Source organism: Coloeus monedula, assembly GCF_965178545.1.
Source record: "Coloeus monedula genome assembly, chromosome: 11".
In the NCBI taxonomy this organism is placed as follows: domain Eukaryota; kingdom Metazoa; phylum Chordata; class Aves; order Passeriformes; family Corvidae; genus Coloeus; species Coloeus monedula.
In genome coordinates, this window is record NC_138791.1 from 3314509 (window position 1) to 3339514 (window position 25006).

General features: G+C 43.4%; 2 protein-coding genes across 6 annotated transcripts in view; one reads left to right on the forward strand and one right to left on the reverse strand.

The window, feature by feature from the left end:
- Positions 1–2729: 2729 nt before the first annotated feature.
- Positions 2730–13161, reverse strand: NOL8 (nucleolar protein 8). Of its 5 annotated transcripts, none has more exons than XM_082288512.1 (17): positions 13140–13161; positions 12568–12751; positions 12364–12426; positions 11503–11581; positions 11052–11199; positions 10104–10169; positions 7919–9802; positions 7515–7631; positions 7077–7196; positions 6668–6752; positions 6170–6314; positions 5595–5678; positions 4758–5032; positions 4420–4546; positions 3903–3973; positions 3148–3230; positions 2730–2804 (listed from the first exon to the last, which is right to left on the reverse strand). In XM_082288512.1, the coding sequence occupies exons 2-17, from the start codon at positions 12704–12706 to the stop codon at positions 2751–2753; spliced, it is 3540 nt and encodes a 1179-aa protein (XP_082144638.1). In that variant the 5' UTR covers positions 12707–12751; positions 13140–13161; the 3' UTR covers positions 2730–2750. The 5 variants fall into 5 exon arrangements, with proteins under 5 accessions (XP_082144638.1, XP_082144637.1, XP_082144636.1 ...); XM_082288511.1 differs by having other exon boundaries at positions 6170–6311; positions 10104–10172; XM_082288510.1 differs by having other exon boundaries at positions 10104–10172.
- A 2352-nt stretch (positions 13162–15513) lies between these two features.
- CENPP (centromere protein P) overlaps positions 15514–25006 on the forward strand; it is a gene marked incomplete at both ends in the record, with an annotated part of 109897 nt that continues 100404 nt past the window's right edge. The window contains 5 exons of the mRNA XM_082288778.1: positions 15514–15650; positions 16094–16239; positions 16600–16688; positions 19523–19611; positions 24692–24788. Of these exons, the coding sequence (XP_082144904.1) occupies positions 15514–15650; positions 16094–16239; positions 16600–16688; positions 19523–19611; positions 24692–24788 (558 nt within the window). The remainder of the gene's footprint in view (positions 15651–16093; positions 16240–16599; positions 16689–19522; positions 19612–24691; positions 24789–25006) is intronic.

Below are 25006 nucleotides of genomic sequence, written 5' to 3' on the forward strand. Positions count from 1 at the left end.
AGCCCACAGACCCGCCTGGAGGAAGAGGTTCCTGTGCCAGAGCCTCTGTGGAGCTGCTGGGAGCCAGACTTTTGTGCCACAGCTGGTGGGAAGGGCCGGCCTTTCTTTTGTGGGGTCTGGGCTAAGCACTGGCAAACCTTGCCTGGCACAAACCTCCCTGTTCTTGTCAGGCTCTCACCTTCTGAGCCGCCCGGCTGACTGCAAGACGGATATCACGAGGGCGATAGCCAATGGATCTGGTCCGATCATTGTCTCGTTGAAAAATGAGGCTGGCGAAATTCTGTGGCAAAGACAGGGAGCTGATGAGGAGAGAGTGGCAGGGGCTGCCCACTGCAATGCTGGAGGGAGGCCCAGTGCAACTCACCAGGCAGAAGACGTGGGCACAGAGCCCGTGCTTCTCCTGTTTGTCGCCGCAGATGTCCGGGTCAGCCTCTGTGCGGCGGCACAGCAGGCATGCTGCAGGGGACAGAGCCAATGGCACCGGGCACGAGCACCTCTGCGGGGCTCTTAGCCCGCAGCATCGGCCCCAAGGGCTGCTCTGGCCCTGCCTGCCTGGCTGATGGGCAGGCCTGGAGGCCTTGGGGAGCAGGGGACAGCGCGGGCGTCCCCACAGCTGCCCCCTGGCCCGGCTGGGCCCCCCTTGGGGAGGAAGGAGGCTCCCAGCCCCAGCATGGCTGGGCAGCTCCTGCCTCCCCCTGCCTCCGCTCTGGGCCCCACGCTGGCTGCCCCGACAGCCCCTGTGCCAGGCTGCAGGAGGGCTGCTTTGCCCTCACCTGGCTCCCTGGCATCAGAGGCCTCCTGCTTCCCTTCTGCCATGGTTCTAGTCTGCGATGAGTCCCCGTGCAGGAACACCGCAGTCTTCTCCAGGCGCTCGTCCTCTCCCTCTGTGGGAGAAAGAAGAGTGTGGGGAGTTTGCAGAACCGGCCCAGAGCCACGAGGGCACTACTCCCTGGTGAGCCCTGCGTGAGCCCTGCTCCAGTCCGCCTTCTCCTCCCGTCACCGCGTCGAGGAACACTGCTGTCTCCCGTGGATGTTCCTCTGCTGCGTCTGGGAAGGGAGAGGCAGGTGAGCCTGCAGCACAGGCCCAGAGCCCCGAGGTGTGGGGCTCCTCTGGCCCCTGGGCAGCCCCGTCCCTGTCCTACCTTCTCCTCCCGTTGTCAGGTCGCACTGACACACGGCCTGAGCCCAGCGTTCCCTCTGGTGGCCTTGGTCGCACGGGTCACAATGGCCACTCTGACATCAGCAACGCGCACCCAAAATAGGGGCAGCGATGGCCTCAGTCCCACGCCACCCTTGGGAACCGAGGTTCTGAGATGAGTCCGAGCCTTTGGTCAGAGCCCAACCAGGGCAGGGGCTCCTGCAGCAAGTGCAGGGTCAAATGCCAGGCCCTGGGGCAGCCATCGAGGGTGGCACTGTTGGCAGAAAGGGGCTGTTCAGGCAGTGCCACTCCAGGGCTCCTGCCCCTGGCAGTCGGCTGCCCAGAGAGCTTGTGGGCTCTCTTGCACTGGACAGATTCAAAAGCTGCCCCAGGTGGAGTGACGTTTTCCCTGAGACCTGTCTGGAGAAATCCCAGAGGAACCTGATTTGATACTCTTGCTGGTCAGTGTTGGGAACAGGAGATAAAACTGGAGACCACCGCACGTGGCTCCCAACCTCAATTATCCTGTCACCCTATGAACTAACAACTTTGACATTTAGTATTAAATGGAAAATTTAGTGATAAGCTCCTGAGAAACGCCAGCTTTTACACTGACTCTGATGGAAACCCAGAGAATTCAGTGGGAGTTTTCTGCGTACATCTGACTGGAGAGCTTGAAACAGTCCTCGACTCAGAAGTCAAATGCAGGAGGATGCTTTTCCCACATGAAAGGCACTTTTGCCAGTTTGGTCCATGCTTTCCTACTAGCAAATAAATATATTGAAAAAAACAGCTAGAAGAGAAGCACAAACTGTTCTTTTGGCCTTTTCTCATTCATGTCTTTGCAAGCATGCTCCTGGAAAATCCAGATCAATGGCTTCTAGAACAATCAGCGGGACCCCTGGAAAGCAAGGGGTGACGAGCAGGGACACCCTGCACCTGCCTGATGCCGGGGCAGCAGGAGTTCATCAATTTTCCTGACTCCATGGGAGAGGCACCTTGGGAGGACAAGGATGCCTTCACTGAACTAGGAGGGAGGCACAGCTGGTGCAATGCCAGGAAGTGCCTTTATCCAGGAGGCAGGGAGGAGGCAGAGGAAGAGGGCTAAGTTGGGAAGTGGCACCCCAGGGTCTGTAGTGAACCCGTGTCTCGGCAAGGGCTAGAAGCAGAAGGAGCCAGAAGAGCTCAGCCGGACTATGCCGAGCTCTGGACACTTTGTCCTCAGTGCCATGAACCTCCTTGTTCCCCAGGCCCTGGGAGCTGCTCCTGTGCTGCCCCTGCAAGTTATGTATAGACACAGAGCTACCTGCTCTTTCCCAACCCTGTGCAGCACTGGACACGAGGACACAGTAAAATGTTGTCTTCGTTACATGATCTAATTATCAAAAGTCCGGCCAGAAGCAACTGACATTGAAGCCCTACACAGAAAACTCCAAACCCTGGTACAAACCTTGAATTGACACAGGACACGTATTCCTATGCAGAAACACAGGCTGACAGTTTTGGCCAAAAGTTTTTCCTATTAGATCTTGGAAAGGATTTCCAAAGTAACATTGGTTTGCAACTTCTTCAAGGAAGAAACATGACACGCTTCTCATCAGTAAAAGAAGATTTATTGGTTTGCTTTCACTTTTCTTTTGGCATCCTTATGCTTCTTCCGGCATTCCTGAAAATGGTGAAAACCCAACGTATTATTAGGAGAAGCTTCTGAATCCACTATTAGGAGAAGTCTCTAAACTCACTATTTCTCTTGAACACTTTCTCTATGTACACTTAAGTCTCTGGTCCTGTCCTGTAACGTGCAGAGATTTAGTGGTTTACCTGAGTGACATCACAACCTGACGTTATACACACCAGTATACTAAACCACTTTTGTTCTCTGGTAATTACAAAGTTTCAGGCTCATGTTGAGGTCCTGAATTAATTTCTCATGCAGATTCATAGCCCTGTTCCCTCCTCGTGCTCAGCTTTCAGCCACAGTTACCAGGGAACAGACGTTTCATACTCACCTCAAGCAATAATCTACGTCTGTCTTCCCAACCCTCTTTTTCTTCACTGAGCTCTACTGATCTACAAAATAACTTTGGGCCCTCTGCACAAAACAAAGAACCAGTTATAAGGGTTAAACACTTCTGATGATGCTGCTGCTTGGATCACTCATGAGCAACACAGCAGTAAAGTCAGCAGCTCTATTCTCCACATCCTTCCTATTCGCTTCCCCCCACCACCACACGTGGGCTCCGACAGAAATGTTCGGTGTTACAGCCTCGTGTACTACGAGAAATGAAAGGCAGCAGCAGTTTTCCTGAACATGCTGAAATCTAGATTGCAGTGAAATAGCAGCTGCTCCAGCAAAAGCTCAACACCAGGATGAAAGCTGATGCTGGCTAAGGACTGAGATCTCCATTTTAACACATGCTGTAAATCAGACAGGCTGGAAGATTGCAGAGCACTAAGATTATATATATGCCCAAAAGGCTCTGAAATGTCTAGGCAACTTGTCCAGTGACTATTTTTTTGGTAAGCTCCAAAAGTCCAGATACCTATTAGGCAATTATCTGAAAGAAAAGAAAGCCAGACAGCTGCTCAGCCTTTATTTTGCCAGGACTTCCTCACGGGCTTCTAGCGCAACCTAGACCCCAAGTAAGGGTGGCAAATGTTGACTACAAACCATTCATAAGTGGGCAGCATTTTTTCCTCACTGAATTCCAGTAAGAGTTGAAAAGGAAAAAAATACAAAAGGGGTGAATAAGTTCTGTTGTACCTCTTAGGCGTTCATCATCTTTGGAGAAGAAGAAGACTCTGGCACTTTCCGTGTGTGGTAAAGAAAGAAACCTAGACAAGTACAAAGGGATTTTAGCATCCTAAAAAGCACTATCAAATGCCGTGAACACGAGTTAAAGCTGCAGCGCTTCAGAGAAATGGTAAACATTGAAGAGCTTTACTCCACAGTAACCAAACAGAGCCTTCTATAAAAACCCCACTTTTTAAAAGAAAACTGACTGTGTCTTTGGCTTTTGGCCAAACTCAGTTTGGGTTTGGTCAAACCAAAACGACCCAGTTAATTTCTTGTGCTCAACTTCTCTCTCTTCATATTCAGCTTCACATCAAATGGGCTGCTGGGAGTTTTGACTCTGTGCAGCACAGACGGTTTTCCAAGATGACTTTCACTGCTCAGAGGTGTGCAATGTCCGTTTCCCGTTTCCCGAGTGCTGCTCTTAATATGCCCACAGCATCCAACTACGACAACCAAGGAGAGAACAAATACAAATGGAACTTGCATTTCTTGGTCCTTTCCAATTTCTGATGGTTCAGGCTCATCATCACTCTCAGAACTGCTGTCTTGGAAACGTGGATCCTCTTGCCATGTGACTTTCACCGGTTTTATTGGTCCAAGTATGTAAGGCTCTGCAATAACAGCACCAAAAAAGAAAAAAAGCCAAAACCAGGTTATCCCTCTACTTGCCAGGAAAAGTCCCTCCTTTCAAGTGAAATACTTACACTGGAGAAGGCAGATCTCAGAAGGACAGAATCTTCCCCCCTCAGATTTTCTGAGCTAAATCTCTACTCCAGTATTTTCCACTTTGTTCTAGGCATCTCTTACACATTTTGTTGTTACCTTCTTTCATGCCCGACTCCTGTGTGTCTCCAAAGAAGGAAAATTTGAAAGCACTCGACTCCTGAGCTACGTCATTCGCAGGCAAAGGTCCCAGATGGTCAGCTGGGACAGAGTCCTGTGCATCCTCTTTGTCCCAGGGTATGTCCTCAGTGTTTTCTGTTTTTTTCTTTGAAGATCCAAACAAGTCTTTTAAATCAGCAGCAATATCATAATAGATGTCTTCAGACACTTGAGGCAGTGTCTCACTCTCTTCTTTCTTCTTCCTTTTGGCTTTCCTGAAATCAGATTGCTTAAGGATAGCAACACAGCACGTGTCCTTTCCAAAGACAGCTTCCCTAAGAGCCACCTTGCTCTTCTGTCTCCCTAAACGTATCCAAGCCCACTAAGGAGTGGTTCACTTTCAAGGGTAAGCAGTGGGGAAACATCTGAGGTTTGAGTCTAAAGGCAGGAACAAGTGTCCTTTTTAATTAGCCACCCCCTGAAGTGACTTTTCACTTAATAGGTGGCAACACAGAAATCAGGTATTTAGCACAGATTCCTGCCAATAGCAATGTCAAGAGTTAATACACTTTTCTCAGAGACCTGCAAATCTCAAGGTCCCTGTATTGAGCTTCCTCACCTTCACTTACAGCAGAGAACAGATGGACTGGGAGGAAAGACGATCCTACATGCTGGTTTTAGTGGTCACAATTCCTATTATAGCTTGATTTTAGCAACCACAGAGACAACTAAGTTAAAAACAGAGCAATCTGCATAGTTTCCAACTCAGTCTGTTGCTCTAACCATCTTTCCACGGGAAAAAACAACACAATTGTAGTTACCAAGCTGTAACACTACCTCTCATTTTCTGTAGCACTTGGTTTCCTTTCAAAAACTGCATGGTCCTCTCTTGTGGGGTCATAACGGAGGGCATTAATATCTCTACAAAAATAGAAAGGAGAAGAAACAGCATTTTACATTCTAAATGCCTAACTGAAAGCTACCCCAAATCTTTACAGTCAGACCCAAATTCACATTGTTTTACCAAAAAAGCTTCAAATCAATCCAAAATATAACTGTCAGTTAGGAAGCACTCTCTAGTCAGTGTCTGGCTCAGGCAATATAGAAGCAGAAGTGGATTTAACCAAACAGCAATACTTCAGGTAAAACACAGCCCTCACTTGTGTGCAACTGATAATCTCTTGAGGAACTACATAAATACAGCTATCCATATAGATATGGATGTAATTCTTTTAGTACCAAACATTGCATAAATTCAAATGGTCCAAAGCAGCAAAAAACCCAAAACAACACACAAGAACCCTTTATGCCCATCCTTCAAAATTTAAAGATTTCAGGGTCTTTCAGCTGCCTTCCTAAAAAACCTCAGCCTTGCTAAACCTCCTTCTTTACTGACAGTGGATGATTCATACTTGAATTTCTTCACACTCGTGGCTGTTTTATTTGGCTTGGGCTGCTCCAGGTTGATATTCAGGAGGCTTCCCAGTATTTGCAGATTTTTCTTTTTCTCTGCAGCAAGCTCCTCTTCTTCATCTGCTTTCAGGCTGTTTGTCTCTGCTAAGAGAAAAATAAATACATTCTATTTTCTCTGCTAAGCCTGTAATGCTGGATGCACAACATTTCCTACAGTACTACAAGAGTTCATGCCTATAAACACATCACTTCCTTTATCTTAAAGCTACTTAGAGGTTTTCTCCCTTGCACTGTAGAAAATCTTTCATTAGAAATGTCACAGGCATCTATTTCATGGAAAAGTCAGGGCATTTATTTAACCTGTTCCCCGCTTGCATCACTCAGCTGTGCAACTCCTCTGCCACTGACAGATGCTCTACACAAGATCCCAGTAAAGCAAGAAAGGCTGTTGAAAGGCTCTATGACTACCAGTAGCCAGGAAATTTGATCAGTTTTACCTTCTTCTTCACTGTCACTCTCAAGGAAGCGAGCATCCATGCGAAACCTTTCATCGGTGCCAAAGCGGGATTGCAGCTTCAGGAGCTGGACAAATGAAAGAGATGCTATTGAGCACCAGAGAAGGAAATCATCATTCAGTAACTTTGATTTTTTTACTATAATTATGGTAACATACTCTTTACCTTTAGCTTTTGACACCTTTTCCAGTAATTTCTTTTTATACGAAGAACCATGTCAGACAAACTCCTCCCACTCCCCACCACACATTATTTCCTTCCTTTAAGGGAATTCTATTGTAAGTTCATAAAAATCGTATTCAGCAAGAATGAAAAGATACAAGTTGTGTTCTTCTGAAGCGGTGTTACGGAGACCTACAGAAAACTCAGTTACAGTAATGGCTTCACTCACTTTTTCACCAGCTTTGCCTTCAAACTGGGGCTTAATTTTGAATGGCTCATCGTCTGTATCCTCTTGCTCATCCTCACTGCTATCAAACAGTCTGCCCGAAGGTTTGGAAGCTGACTTATCCTTTGTTACACAAAATCAAAAAGAGAAAAGTAGCTGTTTACATAAGTTTGAGAATATAAATCAGTCCCAACTTTGTTCATGTGCTCTCCAGTTTAGCTGAAAAAGCGATTTCCTGCACAACCAGTCCCCTTCCTGATCCACATGCTTCGAATCTTACCTTGTGCACACACCTTGTACAATTCTGTTACGACTGTTCGGTTTTACCATGGGCAAAATACCCATGCAAAGGGTAACTCAGGTGTTACAACATGAGATAGTTTGGTATAAAAATTCAACTTTCTGATTATGTCACACTAAACTTTTCCCAGTAACACTTACTTCTCCATGCATATTTCCTGAACTTGCGTCTTTTTTCAACATCTCATCCACTTCAGCTTCGTTTTCCTCATCGGAATCGAATATGATGTGTTTGTGCTTTTCTGCTGGCTGCTTATCCTAGGAAAGAGTCAACTGTCAAGTCAAACACATCAAATACTTGCTGCCCTCAGACATGACTCTCTGAAAGACATTTCCATGACACAAAAAGAAGAATCTGCTATTCCTCTTGCAACTCTACAGGTATTCCAGGGATGGGGTATGCAGCCTTTTGTATACTCTCAAAAGAAAACTGGCAATGTCATCAGAAATTCGAGACTGATTTTAAAGCATCATGCTCCACATGTATTAATTACCCTCTTCCTTGTACTGTGGACTATTCAGGTAGAAGTTGTGAGTATAATTACCAGATTAGAAAGAGCTCCTTGAATGAGTTTCTTCTGTAATTCTCTCTCTCTGTATCGCTCTTCCAGAGCTGCCAGCCTCCTCTGGTTGTCCTGGAGCTGTTTCTCTATTGTACTGGGCTCCTTTGAGGCAGCAGCATGAAGACAAAGCTCCTTATCTTCCAGAAGGCTTGCCTTCCCATTCCCACCTTCATTACCTTCACATTCTGGATTTTTTTTGCATGTATTCCTCTTAAATGTTTTGGAAAGCCGTTTTGGGCTCTTCAGCTGCTGTTTAATGTGTTCCTGGGCCCCTGCAGCATCACTGTCCGTGTCACTGCTCCCATCACTCTGATCAGTACTGGCAGCAGCAGCTCCATGCTCTGAGTTTTGGTCTTGTAGAGAACTCACACCTTTGTTCTTCCCTTGCAAATGAGGCCTGGAGCCAGCTGCTGAGTCGGCAGCAGCTGACAGCTCCTTGTATTGTTCACAAGGCATTTTGTGTCTCTTTTTGCTGCTGACTTCAAATGAACACGATGGATGGCTCTTTGGCTGATTTTTGGATGACTCCTCCCCACAATAGGATGTACAAGCTTCAAGTCCCAAACTTTCTACAGACTTCTTCTTTAACTCAGTGCTGTCCTTACATAACTCTTTTACACAAAGGGACCCCATTCCTCTGAAGGGCTGGTATTTCAAATGTGAATTATTTTGTCCCTTGGAGCTTTCCTCAACAGCATCCTCCTCCCCTGCTAAAATATCAGCCAGAACATCTTCAGGACAGACAACTTTTTTTTTAACTGCAGGATGAAATTTAGGAAGTTTTGCTTTATTTACAATATTATCCTTGGGATTATCTTCAGCACTGGACTGACAAGGACTCTGTGCACTGCCTGACCCCTCTGCAGGTGTCCCAGTGTTTTCTGTAGCCAGTGCTTTTAAGTCATCCAAGGTCAGGTCTAAGCGATAACAGTTTTGCATCATGGACTCATAATCAGAGCTGATTTCAGACTCCCCTTTCTCAGACTCTGAGCAAGAGCTGTCACTATCATGTATCTCTGTTGTACTGCTGGTTGCTGTACTCTGCAAGGCAGCAATTTTGGATTTGTTCATTTTCCCTTTTCTTTGAATGCGCTCTTCTTTTAAACTGTGAGTTTTCAGTGAGGAGCCATTTACCAAACTGCATTTTTTTTTAGCTAGTATTTCTTTATTTTTCGCCTTCCCCTGTTTAGAATCTTCTGGAGTTTTACTTTCAGCAATAATTTCATCTGTATCTGCTGAATCATAACCATTATCACAGTCCATAGTCTCTTTCTCTCTGTTACTTCCTTTGATAGCTTTCTTCATGGCATCTGAATTGCTTAAGGACCAATGACTACTGTATTTTAACTCAAAATTATCCCCAACAACTTCCAAGTGCTCACTTCCAGTCTCAACATTTTCAGCTTTATGTCTTTCTGTCTCTTTTTTTACCATTGCTCTGATCTCCTCTTCAGAATCAATGTCACTATCAGAAACACTTGTGTTATTTTTGGCTGCAACTCCATTTGCATTGCTTTGATCTGCTAATAAACCTCTCCCTGGTATCCTCCCATCAAGCTTCCTTGTTGGAAGCAATTCCAACTCCTCACTAGGTTTGGGTTTTGATTTCTGGTTGAGCTGTGGTGAGTCTGTGTGTTTTGGACACCCAGAGGACAGAGCTGCTCCATTCAAGGCCTCGCTGCCCAGCTGCCTTCGTTTCTTCAGTGGTTTTCTCATCCCAGGGAATTCCCCTCGCCGCTTCCTGGTTGTGCTGTCATCTCCCCCTTCCAGGTGCCAGGTGAGCTGGGATACAGGAGCTGCATGTGCCAGGTCTGGCTCCAGCTTCCTAAGGTTATGGCAGTACTTTGAGGGGTCATATTTCACCACGTTAGTCTGAGTTAAGGATGTGAAACACCCCGATCCTTTCAGCAGACTCAGGGCTTTATGAACAGGCTGAATTCTGCAGGAAAGGACAGCAAAGAATTCTTTTTTGTGTCATGACCATAAGCCTTTAAACAACTGACTTGCAGTAGAAAACAAGTCACACAAACTTAGTGCAGGATTTACTTGGGGGATTCAGTAAATTAAGCCTGACAGAGAAGTAAAATTAAGACTGTTAAGCAACTGTTTCTCCATATGACAAAAGGAAGGGAGTTGTGTCCCAGCCCAAACAATCAGAAAAGGATATTTTATTTTTTTGTTGATTCCTGAGGTGCAGGATAGGCAAGACTCTGCCAAATTTTCCAACAACCCACTTCTAAAAGAAAAGAAAAATAATCAGTGTTTAAAAAAAATACAAAGTGGAAGTAACTCTGGAATAAAACAAATGTTTATTCTAAGTAACAAAAACATTAATGAAGAACCACATGTGATGGATTCTTTTTTGTTTATTCTCTCTAGTGAGCCCTACCATGCAACTTGGCCAGCTTCCTTCTCAAAAACCAAACAAACCAAAGCCAACCAAAAAACTAAATTTCAACAACCTACAAATAAAGAGTGATAATAAAGAACTAAATTGCTTTACAAGTGCTGTTTTTAATATAGGGCTTCTGGTTTATGAATAAACAGTGGTACCTACAAAGACAGAATCACTATTATTTTGGTTTTTTCTCCTTTCCCACAAAAAAAAAAAAAAATTAAAAATCCCTCCGAAACCATTCTGTGCTTTAGCAAACAGTTTTGAAAACTTTGTAGTAAATATAAATTTTGTTGCCTAAGTCTGCATGTCCAGTGAATTTATTCTTAATTTTGTAAGCATGTGCAGACCCTGATTCTGTGTTGAAGCCCAACCCAGCCATCAAAAGCTGTGTGGTGTAGAGAAATCAGTCACACATTCTCTTAGCAAGCTTTTAAGGGTGACACAGAGATATTCCCAATATAGATGAGGAACGAAGCATTTCTTCATTTCACATGCAAGAGAGGACAGAATGATCATTATTATTTCCAGACATTGCAAAGAATGACAGGACCCTTCTCCAGGTCTACACACGAGGTTTTTCCTCAGAGTGCTTTTCACAGCTTGGACTGTCACCCTGAATAATGAAGTTTCTTTATAAGCATAAATTTGGCATGATTTAGATGCAATGAGCTTGCTCTTTGTTGTTTTATTTCTCTTACACATCTACCCCCACCATACCTTATGATCTGGCACCTCTGTACCTGGTACTGCTCTCATGTGGAAATCCACAACTCCAGTCTTTTTCAGTGATTCCAACAGACACATTTGGTCATTTCTCTGTGGTTTTTCTTTCTGCAGCTTTGCTTCCTCCCTCTCTGTGGCCAGCCTGTACCAGAAAGTACATCACACATGGAAAAAGGTCTGCCCAGGTGCAGAATTGGAGCTGGCAGTGATCCCCTCCCACAGAACAGCAACCACTCACTACTCAGAGAATTAACACCCATCACCTTCAAGGGAATAATGATGCAAAACACGTTGCACCATAAAACACACATCAACAGCCCACCAGAGTCTACAAAAACTGAAAGAATAACAGCGTAGAAGATGGAAGTACAGCCATAATATTATCAGATAAGCAGAAAAAAGGTGATTTTAGCAACAGCATACATTTGAAAAGATTGGTTTCTACCTCTGCAAAAAGCTTTCTTTGGCCAACTCAATTTGCAGGGTCCCCCCTTTCCATTTTGTTTTATTTAAAATTGACATGCCTGCAAAACAGAGAGATGGGAAATGAGTCTTTTCTATGTTAACAGAAAGCACACCACAGACCTCACTACACCTCCTTCTATGACAACCTGAGGCTCCCTCAGCATGACCTTATAACCTCACTGCTCACTTGGGTTAGGCTTGGACCTGAAAGGGCCAATACCCAAATCTTAAACCAGGTCTACATCCAAAACTGAAGTGCTCACTGCAGAAGTACCTCATGGCAGCATTCCCCACACACAGGGGCACATTACAACAGAAGCTTTGCATCAGCTCGTCTTCTGGGTTTCCTCTCACATAATTTAATTTCAATAGTTTATAGACCTCATGGAAGCATTTGAAGTACATTTCCTTTTCATGAAAGGCTTAGAACAAACAAAGAGGTTGCCCAGAGAAGCTGTGGCTGCCCCATCCCTGGAAATGTTTAAGGCCAGGTTGAACAGGGAGCAACCTGGGATAGTGGAAGGTGTCCCTGCCCATGGCAGGGGGTGGAACGAGATAATCTTTAAGGTCCCTTCCAAGCCAGACCCTTCTACAAATCTCTGGAACTCTCAAATCACCTACTTCAGTCACAAGGAATCTTTTCAATCTGCTCACAGCAATTTCTGAAAATGTCAGCAAAGCAGCTTCCATAAAACTGCAGCTTAAAGAGAAGAGAATCAACCTGACAACAGAATGAAAAAGGCTCTACTGTGACCACAGCTGGATGTGACAACATGAGATGAATTATCAGCGCTGTAACCTGCCTCAAAAACATAACTAACCAAAACAAAAAAGTACTTACACTTTCTCAGATCTGCATCAGAAATGTTGACACTGATGTAGGCAAAAGTTTTCGTAGGGTTCCCTGGTGAATGACAAACGTTAAGTTAATTTCCATGTAGTTTCAAGGTTTCCTTTAAAATTGACCTGTCTCTGAAGCAAAAATTCCATTTCACATGCCAATAGAAAAGGAATTAACTTTTAAAAGATGAAAGAAAACTGTTACCCTGATCATCTTTTCTGGTAATGATCTCTGCCTCCAAAACACGCCCAAACTTGCCAAATCTTTCTTCCAGTTCAGCCTTGGAAACTGTATGGCCAAGCCCTCCAACATACAAACGTTTGGAAACCTGTTCCTTCTCCATGCTCAGAAGTCAAGGTGTGACACCCAGAACACACACCCTGTTTCTCTGCAAGGACACAAAACAGATCAATGACACAGAAGTTAATGTGATTTGAACAACGAATCAGGGACAAATCAGCGCATCAGAAAGCCATGAAGAACCCTATAAGCAGAGCACTCTTTGATTTGAAGTAGGTAACACGCTCTGCTCCAGCGCAGCGACAGCAAATCCCGCGCTGCTGCAGGAACCGGGGTTCAGGCGCTGGGGGGGTTTTAAAACCCTGAACCATATAACCAAATGCGCGAGCGTAAGTGCAGACGGCTCTTTGCAATATAACCCAAGGGTTCCCTATGGAGGGAACGCGAGCCGCCCACAGCCCAACCCTCCCCTCCCGGGAGATGCCGAGGGACCCCCAGACTGAGGAGCCCCGCAGGCGGCTCCGGCCCTGCCTCACCGCCGCCATGTGCAAGCCCCGCAGCGCCACCAGCTTACCTTCCCCCTCGCAACTCTCCCCAGCCCGCACTCGAAAAAAGGGTTCCGCCTCCTGCGGCCGCTGGATCCTGAGCGGCTGCTCGTCTCTGCCGGGTTCCTGTTTCCGGCCGGTCGAGTGTGGTGGGAGCACAGGGAGCACAGCTCGTGTAACAGCGGACGCTTTGAACGTAACTAACCAGGAAGAAAAGCAGGGGTGTTTTCCGGAACACGTGAGCAAAAATTAACGTAACCAAGGCAACAGCCGAAAAAGCAAGGCTTTTCCCTGACGTTTATAATAAAGAACTCGGGAATCATCCCCCAGCAGCTCTGTTGTTTGACCGGGAAGGGGAAGGAAGGCGCGGCCAGCGCCCCCCGCTCGGACAGCAGCTGTGGTAGCGCCCAGGCTCGCGGGTTGGCGCGCGGTTCGAACGGCGCGGGGCGCGCGCGCTGCGTCAGAGCGCTCCGACCGCTCCTCGCTCCGTGCCGGGGCCGCGTCAGAGCGCTCCGACCGCTCCTCGCTCCGTGCCGGGGCCGCGTCAGAGCGCTCCGACCGCTCCTCGCTCCGTGCCGGGGCCGCGTCAGAGCGCTCCGACCGCTCCTCGCTCCGTGCCGGGGCCGCGTCAGAGCGCTCCGACCGCTCCTCGCTCCGTGCCGGGGCCGCGTCAGAGCGCTCCGACCGCTCCTCGCTCCGTGCCGGGGCCGCGTCAGAGCGCTCCGACCGCTCCTCGCTCCGTGCCGGGGCCGCGTCAGAGCGCTCCGACCGCTCCTCGCTCCGTGCCGGGGCCGCGTCAGAGCGCTCCGACCGCTCCTCGCTCCGTGCCGGGGCCGCGTCAGAGCGCTCCGACCGCTCCTCGCTCCGTGCCGGGGCCGTGTCAGAGCGCTCCGACCGCTCCTCGCTCCGTGCCGGGGCCGCCGGGGCCGTGTCAGAGCGCTCCGACCGCTCCTCGCTCCGTGCCGGGGCTGCCGACTGCGCTGCTTGGACACTCCTCCCGCCCTCGCGGCATCTCTGGCACCTGCGAGCCTCGGTGCGGGGCAGCACCGGCTCCTCGGACGAGTCGCGATTTCAGCATCGCCCTGCGAGGTCGGAAGGTCCAGTTCGGTTCTCACAAGCGCTCTAAGGCGCTTCCCAGCTCCTCTTGAGGCAGCGTAACATCAAATAGTCGGGGGTGTAAACGGGCAGGTACGTAGAAAAGTGAAAAATGTGCTGTTAATTCACAAATATTTATAAATATACATGTATATACACGCGTATGTGATATATTACAGGAGGAGCGTTTGTAAAAGTCTTGTTTTGCTTAATTAAAGTGTGGGGTTTTTCTCCCAGATATAAAGCTCTCTGAAGTCATAATTAGTGCCTGAGTCTTCTGCAGTCTAGTGAAATCCTTGAGTTCAAGTAGCTGCACGTAGTTTGTCTTGTGTTGCTGCTGTTAAAAGAGGGACCAGCTGACCTGGAGTAAAGTTCTGGCTGTTTTAATGTTTTTCTTTTTCACACCATACTCTTTATTATGACCGTGACTTTCTTCACTGTATCCAATTAAAAAAAAATCTGGTGATGACTGGATGATTATTTAATTGCATATACTTCCTTTAGTCACTAAGCAAGTCTTTAACGCAAAGCATACTTTGGATGTTGTTTTCTTATGTGTGTTATAAAGGCACTATTTCTTACTAAATAAATAAAATCCTATTTCCCCCTCATCCCCTTTTACTGAACCATGTTAGTGTGGAACTTGCACATAGAGTAGGGGTGGTATAAAACCACACAAAACTAAATGTTGACTTTTTCCTGGTCAAAAGTATTAGTACATCCGTTTTGAGCTGCATAATATCTCCCACAGACGTTTGACTGTGTTGTAGCTAGGCTGAATGTCAGATTATTATCTTTCCTGAAAACTGAGGTTTATCTGTTTTTTAAATTACTGGTGAAGTGTCTTTGCAATTTGTGTCTTTTTACTGCTGTTTACTCTGAAGGCAGATCATGTTAGGAATAGTGTTAGGAGCAGCTGTGCCTCGTCTGACCAGGTGAGTCGTTAGGTCAATTGGTCAAAGCTGGGTTCAGTTTTTATCTCTGATTGCAATTGGTTTTTACCTGTGGAGCAGCTTGTTGTTCTATTACAGCAAATGTAAAACAGCTGGATGTGCTCCTGGATCAAATTAGGACTAATTAAAAAGGTTCTTAAAGCCCCTGACTCCATTAGATTCCTGATTCAGCGTCTGTCTCTGGAGGCTGTGCACTGGTCTGTATCTTAAAACAATTACCTAATGTTATGCTTGTATTGTTAAAACATTAATCCCATGTTTGTTTGCTCTGAGAAAAATCCTTATTTTGTTTTATGCAGTAATACTGATCCTGAGAAATGGACAAGAGCATTTATCAAGCTTATGAAGATGAAATCCGGGCACTGGAAGAAGAGATTAGGCTATTGACAGAAAAGTATGAAGATATCCGACAAGAATCCACTTTTTTTTCTGATGAGGAGATACTGAAGTCAATGTATGCCTTTTTCTCATTTGTTAGATTAACAGAGTTTCTCTGTCAAAATTGTTTGGGATAAGCTTTTGCCTCTATGTTAGGACTTTCCTTATGTTAGTAAATGTAGACTCAGTGGATAAAATAAGTCACTTAGATGAGTAAAGGCATCTTGGGGTCCCTTTTGTTGCATGTTTCTCAAAAGGGACACTTGCATCTCCAGACTTGGTGTAAAAGCTGTGTTTACCTGGCAGTGAATGGAAAGAGTTTATGTAAGTTAGAATAGTTTACTGTTTCTAGCCATGTGATCCATCTGAAATTTGACTCCTTGAAAACTGATTTGGGTCTGAAAACCATCAGATCCCATTCCCAATGCCTTTTATTTAATGATATTGCTGTACTGACATGCAAAAACAAGTTATGTCTGGGTATTTTGCCCTTTTGATTTTTTTTTTTCCCCATTTTAGAAAATCATTCCAGGGAGAAACCAAGGGACAGGAATATCCATCAGACCTGAAAGCTCAACTTGAAAGTCTAGGAACAGATCTCTCATTTTTCATGACACTTACTGGTTTTCAGTTCACAAGCCATTCCAAGAAAACAGTGGAAAAAAGTAAGCAGTTTTGTGCCCTTTACTGAGCATACTGGTTGCAGTTCATCTGCAAACCTATGTTCTACTTCACTGTTAGCAGAAAGACAATTAGATTGTTGATATTTGAAATACAATAAGATTTGGTTCACTGACAAAACAGTTTCTGAGTAAATGTAGTGCTTTGCTTAGTGGGAAAGTGACAGACTACTATTGCCCTTTGCATGGGGGAAAAGTGGAGTTAGTTTTTGGGGTTTTTAAACATCTTAAACTTCTTTACATGAGGAATTGTATCAGTTGGTACTTTAAATATGATTGGAAGAAATGCAGTAGTCATTGAATAGAAGTGTAATTGATTATTTTGTTAACTTGATTTTATAACAGCTGAAAACAGGACAGTGCAGAAGCACAGATTATCAGGGAAATGTCACTCCCTGTCTTTTCAATTGGAATTCCAGCTTCTTGAAATGCAGGTAAGGGTTAATGAATGTTTGAAAAAAAATCAACTACCAAACAAACAAAACTTCAAATGGACAAATGTCAGTACTTCCTTTTCCAGCTGAAACCTTTGACTGTTTCATCTAAGCTTCAATGGGTTCTTTTGACTCTTTAACATCTTTGGAACTTTGGAATTCTGCATGCATCCATGCAAGATAGTTCTGAAGGTCTGGTTTAGTGTTCAGCCACAAAATGGTTACCATAGAATGATTTAGGTTGGAAAAAACCTTCAAGATCAAGTCCAGCTATTGAGCCAGCACTGCCAAGTCTCTATCACCCTTCCTTCCCAAAACATGGTCCCTACAGGATGCTCTTGCAGACTAACACTGAGGTAAAGCCCTGAGAGCACTTGGTGTCCCTCAGCTCTGTCAGGTACCTGCTGGGGCCTCATCCTGACCCTGCACAGCTTTCATCCACACAAATCATTCTCCTACAGTCACATATCTTATTCTGGAAACTGGAAAATGCCAAATGTTACCTCTCTGCAAGAAGCTGGGGAAAAGCTAAAACACTACAAACATGAGCAGCTCTTTGTTGGTTTGGGTTTTTTTCCTTTTTTTTTTTTTCCTACATTTGTGTGTGCTTGGTTAATGTGAGTAGTCATTGCAGCACTGCCCACAAGTTACACTAATGATTGGTGGTTTTCTGGGAGGGAGGTCTTTCATAAGGCCCTATTCTTAGCACAGAAATTAGGGTGCTAAGCAGAGGAAGACAGCTACTACCCCAGTTTGGAATAGTATTTCTCTAACACTATTGCACTTTGTAATAGTATTTCTAATATCAGGAAAAACTGAATTTTCAGCTCAGCTTTAAAGTTGTTGGCTTTTTGGTTGTTTTGTTTTGGGGTTTTTTTTAACTTAATGACGTGGGACTGAGAGTAAACAGTTAAGATGTCCTTCCTATTCTTTAGAAAAGCCATATCGTTAATTTGGGAATTGAATATTTAGGTAGTCACACATGGATTTTATCCTTTGAAACTGCAGCAGTTCAGCTGAACGAGCAACCTTTGAAGTCCATTTGTGACTTGAAACTTGTGGTCTTTGTGATGCCTCTTTACATTTGCTTGTATGAAACTGCACTTAGCCTTGAGTGGGGACATGGCCCACACCAATTATGCAGCTTGGTGAGATGAATGTTTCTCTCTCAGCTGCATCTCCTGCAGGATGATGACATCTTTTCCTGTTAGTGGAGCTCAGGGGGGTAACCACGTGTTAAATTTACCGCCGACGGCATCGGTGCTGCTTAAAGCCATTGCGCCACTGTGCGGCAGCACTTGGCTGCCTAATGCCTAAAATTTGGGCTACTTTTGAGTGCTGATGAGGTCCCCATAGTGAGGGAGATAGGGAATTCCAGGTGTATATATACTTTAAAACCCCCACTTCAGTTGTAAAAGTATAATTTTGAGCTAATTTTTTTCATGATTTTTTTTTTTCTAGAAATACATTGTATTCCAAATAACTTGCACTAACGTTAGCATGGGCAGGGTAGTACACAGTTACAACCAGTTTCACCTGTCATGAGGAGTAAAAGGTGACAGCTGTTTTTGGGAAGTGCCCAGCAGGTAACAGGTCTGTTGGTATGCAGCAGAAGATTAGGAAGTTTTTATCACACTGCTAACTGCAGCTTTTTATTCTAGTAGTGAAGTCACAATAGAGTTAACTTAGCTCCATGGTATTAGGTTATTAGAGGAGGATATGGGCAATGGGCTTGAAAATCAGCCAGAACAAGTCTAAGCCTTTTGAGAAAGCAACCACTTAAAAAGTTTCTTTCATGGCAGGAGCTTTCCTTTTAAATCTTTTTATTTGGCCCCACAGTGGCATTTTGGCATGTTAGTAACCCACCCATTGGCAAACCAGTCCCTTCAGAAGGTGGCACATTAGCTTCTGACTGCTGGCAGCTTCTCCACAACTCCATCCCCCTGTTGAGCCTTTTGCTCTAAACCTAAAATGATTTTTCCTGATGTTATTTAGTCTATCCACTGATCTTTGTAGTGCCTTGTTTTGCTTTTCCCATCTTGAGTGATGGCAGTGTTAGCAGGGCTTCTGTCCAGTCAGTTCAGGGACTGCTGAGATGTGTGTGCAGTTAACTCCAGCTTTCCTCTCTTGCCATTCCCATTTGCTTGTAGTGACTTGGTATTAGAAGTTTAAAGTGAGGCATTTGCTATGGGTTTCAAACCATGATTTTAAGCTTTTTCATTCACTGTCATCTAATCCATTACTTTGATATGTTCAAGAATGCATAGAAAAAACAATTCTTTTATGGCTTCATTTCTACTCTTTATCTTTCTTTTCTCATTCTTTAAGAGCTTATTAGTTAATTTAGAATAATTGTATTATCATGCATGTGTTCCTGAGTAACAGTTACTGTCAAAAGGGATGTGATTTTGAGACAAAACTATAGTCTTTAAAATAAATTTTTAAAGAAAGGAAAACTATCAGATAAAACCTTATATTTGGATTTTCTAGTATATGTGGCAGCTAAAGGTTGTGTTGGAAAATGAGAGGAATCTTAAAGAAGTGGAATTGATGTGAAAGGAAGCAATGAACCTTCCTTTATACATATATATATTCTCTATGCTGGCAAACTCGGGTATTATTCCAAAAGCATTGTTGTGTGGGTAATAGTGCTACTGTTGAAATGAAAGAAACTGTTCACACACACAAACTGTAGTTTAAAAGATGCTATTTTAAGGCTTGTAGTGCTTAGCAGCATTTATATATACTTTTTTCTACTTTAGATGCAAATAGACACATTTTTGTCTTTGCTAGAGAAATTTCTAAAATATTTTGTTGTTACTTCTCCAATCTAGAACAATGAGAAAGTGTCTGCTGTTGTTAGTGAGCTCAGCATTGTAATGGAATCCAGAGAAGATTCAGATGTGAGCAAGTTTGTGTCAAGGTAAGGTGGATTTTTTTGGTCAAGGAAAGTTATTGTATGGGATATGGGATACTAAATGCAGTACTGAGTTTTCATGTAAATTGCTGGCAGTCATTGTCTTTGTTATGTGATGCATCCTTAGCCCAAACTAAACACTCCCAATCCTTTATCTGTATCCTGGAGAGAAGATGAATTTGTAACTGTCCTTCCAGATCATAAAAGTTATATGCCTTTCATGTTAAGCTGAGCCAGGTTTTGGATTATAATGTGTTTTAGCTGTTTGAAGAGAAAAATAATCTCAGTTATTACACTTTAATTAATAGAATTGTTCCTCAGATGTGTGAGCTACAGATGTGCACTGTGGGTAATGCCTAAAGTGCACATCCAGAACCCCTCTCCAGTATTTGCCTGTTTCTGATTCTCTGCTCTCAATTCCATTTCTCTTCTTGGTATCAGAATTTATTTCACTGATATCTTAAAACCAATATAATTTAAAAACATGGAATAGTGTATTTGCACAATGGCTTAAGAAAATTAACATACTGAAACTTAAATGTATGAATGAATGCTGGTTTTCTATTATCTTCTGGAATATGCCAACTTCTTGTGGTAACGTGATGAGTAAATGATCAAATTATTTGTCTGCAGTATTCCACTGGATTCTGCTAGCAGGCTGTTCTGAGAACAAATCTATTACTACTGGGTAGATGATTTAATCTTACTCCTGTTTTTTAAGTAGTTTCTTTTGTTTTGTATTATTGTTTGGTCTTGGGGAGGGAGAAGGAGGGCCAACAGATGGGTGAAGAGGCAGGTCTATTGAGTTACCACAGGCTTCAGTAGTCTGTACTGAAAACTCAAGTTTTCACTTAGTGGCTTTGAGATTGCCCTATAAATCTACTAAAGCTACTGGTGTAACTGGGAAGAGTTACACCAGACTCCTCTCACAAAGTGGGATTTAGAAGAGGAAATTGCCCTGTTTAATTCATGGATATTTTATGACAGCAGAAGTGTATTGGAACTTAAGAGTCACACTGGAAAGGAATGCGTTGAAGTAGTGGCAGACTTTATTTCATCCTGGCTGGAGCACTGCTGTCTTGTCTCTGTCTCTTCTCCTTTTTCACCTTGTGCCAGTATTCATAAATAAGCACAAGTTTTCATGAATGATAGAAGATGCCAACAAAGCAAGCAGTGCTTTTCCTCTGAGCCTCTCTTTGCATGTGCCATCTGTTGGCGTTGTGTCCCTAGCTTCCCTTGCAGCCACGTGGCCAATAGGACCCATGGGGTCATTATGTTGAAAAAATACTTTGGGGGTTTCCTTGTTGCCCCACAACACTTCCAAATTTCATTTTTCCTGCCTGCCTTGTCCTGGCCACAGTGGGTGCTGCCAAAGGAAGGCAGTGAGGACATGGCTGGAGTGGGGCTGATGCTGACAGTGCTTGTTTGAGAGCACCTCACTGTTCCATTGCTTGATTCTGGGATCTCCCTTTAGGGCCTGTTTTCTCAATCCCCTTGCTATGCTAGTCCTCATTTCTTTCCCCAAATTATCATCTGCTCATGCCCTGTTTCAGACTTTCCCCAGCTTCCCGTTGTTCTTTAGTCTGCTCCTAGAATCTCGATTTTTTTTCCCTCTGTTCCTGACCAGCTGAATCTGGTCTCCTGCTGTTTCGTTCATTTTCAGCCTCCCTACCAGTTTGTTTTCTTCTTTTGCTTCCTTGGCCCAGTCTTACCAAATCCATTATCTAGTTCTGTTCTGTCTCCTGGCTGGATTTTTTTTCCTTCTCAGTTTTCTAATTTTTTTTGGCTTTGTTTTTTTTTTTTTTAATAATGCCTGTCAGAAAATGGTCTTTAAGAGCAGCAGAATTAAAAACTTGGCATTCAGTTCCTGCTTTGGAAGAAAATAGGGGAATTCTAGAACACTTGAGCAACATCTTTTTGAATGAAGCAAAATTCAGCAGTCTGCAGGTACTGCTGCAATATATAAATAAATGGTACATCTCTATATAAAAATTGCCTATCTTTTAAAAGTGGGCATATCTTTATACAATTTCTTAATTATTTTGTGATAATAAGAGATGCATCACAATATTTAGTAGTCTTTTTTTGGATTCTATTTGTGTCCCCTTTGCACCAGTTATCACTTATTTTATACTGTACTAGTGTTGAGAACCACAGCATCTAAGAAAACTCTTGTCAGTCCTTTTTCCCTTTTTTTGACTTGACACCCCATTAATTGCTGAGTTCGTTAACCTTTGCATGGATTACTTAGGCAAATGGAGATTTTAAGCAGTATGAAAATTGCTCTTTTTACTAACTGACTAGTTAGAACCTATAAATCAGAGTGTAGGGTTTGGGAAATACACATATATTAAATGCTGCATGGGCAAGGTCTCTTGCAAATGAAGGGAAGCAGGAATTCTGCCCCAAGCTTTGAGTCTTTGGTTTTCTGTGCTAATGTAGGAAGTCTTGCATTCTGCAGTGAGTTAAAATAGATAAAGGAACATATTAAAGAAGGTTTAGATACTTTTACAACAGTACAATTTCTTATATACTCCTGTGTTTTGTTGATGGTATTTTGTGAAAGTGAAAGGGTGTTTGGATGAAAAGCCTGTGCTTTTAACCTGATAGAGTTACTCTCTGCCTGAATATCTTTTTAGCTGGTTTTGGATGACTTTTCTGTGACATGGATGTTGGCATTGGAGATGGGTGTTTTCTGCTCCAAGTGGATTTTTGTAATGCTAAATTCTTTAGAAATAAAAAAAAAAGCCTTGAATTTTACCATCCGTTCTCTTAGTACCTTGTTATTTTATACCATGTTTTCTTGGTATTTTAGCCTTTGTTGTAGCTGACTTCAGCAGGAGGAATTAGGCTAATTTGGGCTAATTAGGAATTACTGTTTATGGGTAGATTCAATGCTCTGAGACAGTTCACTGAACTGGTGCCCTTCTGCAGTCTCTTACTCCTTTGCCAATATGGATTTACATACGGCGGTTCTTGGCAACAGATTCCCCCTTCTAAACCACTGGATTCCATTTTCTATCTTGAATTTAGCCACTGCTATGTGAGAAAAGTACATACTCAGATACTTTGAGTAAGTTCAGCATTTGAAACTAGTTCTTCTTTGAGCTTCTAGCCAAAACTTTGTTTCTATTAATGATCTAGCCTTGAAAATTTTCATTTGCTGCATCACCTAAAAATGATTTTGAGGCAAAAAAAAAGAAATAAACTGAAGACAATGCTAAAACAAGGTCACAATGTTTGAGATTGTATTTTAAATAGCATGAAAGTGGATATTTATAAAAATTGCCAAGTTTTTCAAAAATAATTTCAAGTATGTAGTTGAGTACCAAAGCTTTGTGTTGCCCTGCTCCACGTGTGGAGGTTGAAAAAGCCCAGTGCAGTTTGTGTGGAATCCATTCTCCAGCCATGGAGAGGTGGGCAGTTGTTACCAAGTCTCCACAGTTCCTATAGAATGTGTAGGTTTCGACATGTACCATTCCAAGTTATGGTTAAAAACAGCTCCCAGACCAGAGCTAACGAGCTTTTGTAAATCAGTGTGTCTGTGTCCTTCCAGGGATTCACTTTTCCCAATGCTGCCAGAATTTTTTTCATCTTGGCCTGATTTTGTTGGCAGCTGTGACTACTGTGGTAACTTCCTTTAATGATGCTGTTCTTTCCAGGCTAGGATAAAATTTGTTTGGCTTTTCTTTTACATTTTCAATATCTGAATGACCTTAATGTATTTTTTTCCCGGTTTGTTTGTGTAACATGTTACAGTTTGCTGTTCTGTGTATTAAATAGAGCTGGATTGGAGGCACAGTTTTCCCTGGAAAGGCTGAAGTGACTTGGTAATGCACTATTACAGCCGTTCTGTGAATGCCTCAAGTCTCTGCTCTCAGCTGTTCTGAAAATCCGAAAAGAACAGCTAAGCTCAAACAGAAAGGATGTTTAAAGTCAAATTTACATTAGAATTTAAGTTCTCTAACTTTCTGAAATATTCCCAAGTATCAGTCAGGTATCTTCCTCAGTCAGATTTTGTAAACTTGTAAAATCCTGTATTAGGAACCAAAATAAATATTTGTACTTTCAAAGCAGTGCTTGCCAGGTGTGTTTTGATGATGGCTAATAGCCTGCTTCCTTTGACTGTGGCTTCATTTCAACAATGACATGAAGCCTTTCACCCTCATGGTTAAATAAGTCATGTTACTTCAGGTATTCTGACGTGGTTTTTGTAGAGTTTTGCATCCTTTGCGTTCTGGCTGCATTTTAGTGAAAACTGCACACCCTTTATGAGCTTTTTTCCTCCTTTCCCTATCAACCCTGGATGGATGGATGGGTGGATGGCTGCCTGCTGGTTTGTCACCTTCTATTGTCACTTTCCTTTATCCATCCTGATCCTTACTTTACTAGAAATTTGAAAAATAAATGTTTATATTTATCTTTCCCTCCCACTCTCCCCCCAACATAAGGACATGGACCTGTTGAAGCAGGTCCAGAGGAGTGTGAGGAAGATGTTCAGAGGGCTGGAGCTCCCCTGCTCTAGAGACAAGATCAAATCAAGATTTAACTGTCTAACAAAAGTTTTGGGTTGAATACCCTGTGTGATCAGGCCTCCTTGCCTCCTGAAGCTGCAAGGTTAATCTTGAAAAGCTGAATGTCATGTGGGCAGAGGCAGATAACGTCACTGAAAGAGCTGCTTAGGTTAGGACAAAGATTTTGGGAATATTTGAAAGTTAGCGATGCAATTTGGGAAATCTTAGCAGTTTTGCTGGTTCAGGTTTTACTGTGCAACATCTTAAAATTTATTTAGAGAAGGAGTTGAACAAGAATAAAATCAAAGTGAGATTTTGCGGGCGACGACTTTGTTCCCACATTTTACGTGTAAGACTAACAGTATAAATGCTGGTTTAGGAATGTGTTCTTCAACTTCTTTTACAATCATTACACTACAGCTTTTTTTCAGCTTTGTCATTATTATTTTGGATGATTTCTGATTTCATATTCAAACAATACTAATCAAATTAAGAAAAAAGTGGGAATTTTAGGCTATTGAATTGATGCATCTCATTAAGACTGGGTTAATCAATATATTTTTGTTTTATAGCACTGAAGAACATGGAAATCTTCTAACATTTTTCAGAAGCCTTTCAGCCTATGCTGAGTGGTATGAACATCGCAGATGTACCTTCCTGCATTTCAAGGTAGTGTCTATCAAGCCTTTATTTATTGTTACAATATTCATTGCTTTAAGTAGCTCATTAAGGCAAAGCAGTGGAGGTGAAACTGTCTTTAGCAAAATATGGGATCTTAATTTTGTGTGTGGTGGTGAAGAGAATATGAGCTCAAGATCTGTGCTGTGTTCAAGGGGCTGTTGAGCAGCACTTGCTGTGTTCCTCATGGGTGGAGGAAGATAAATCTG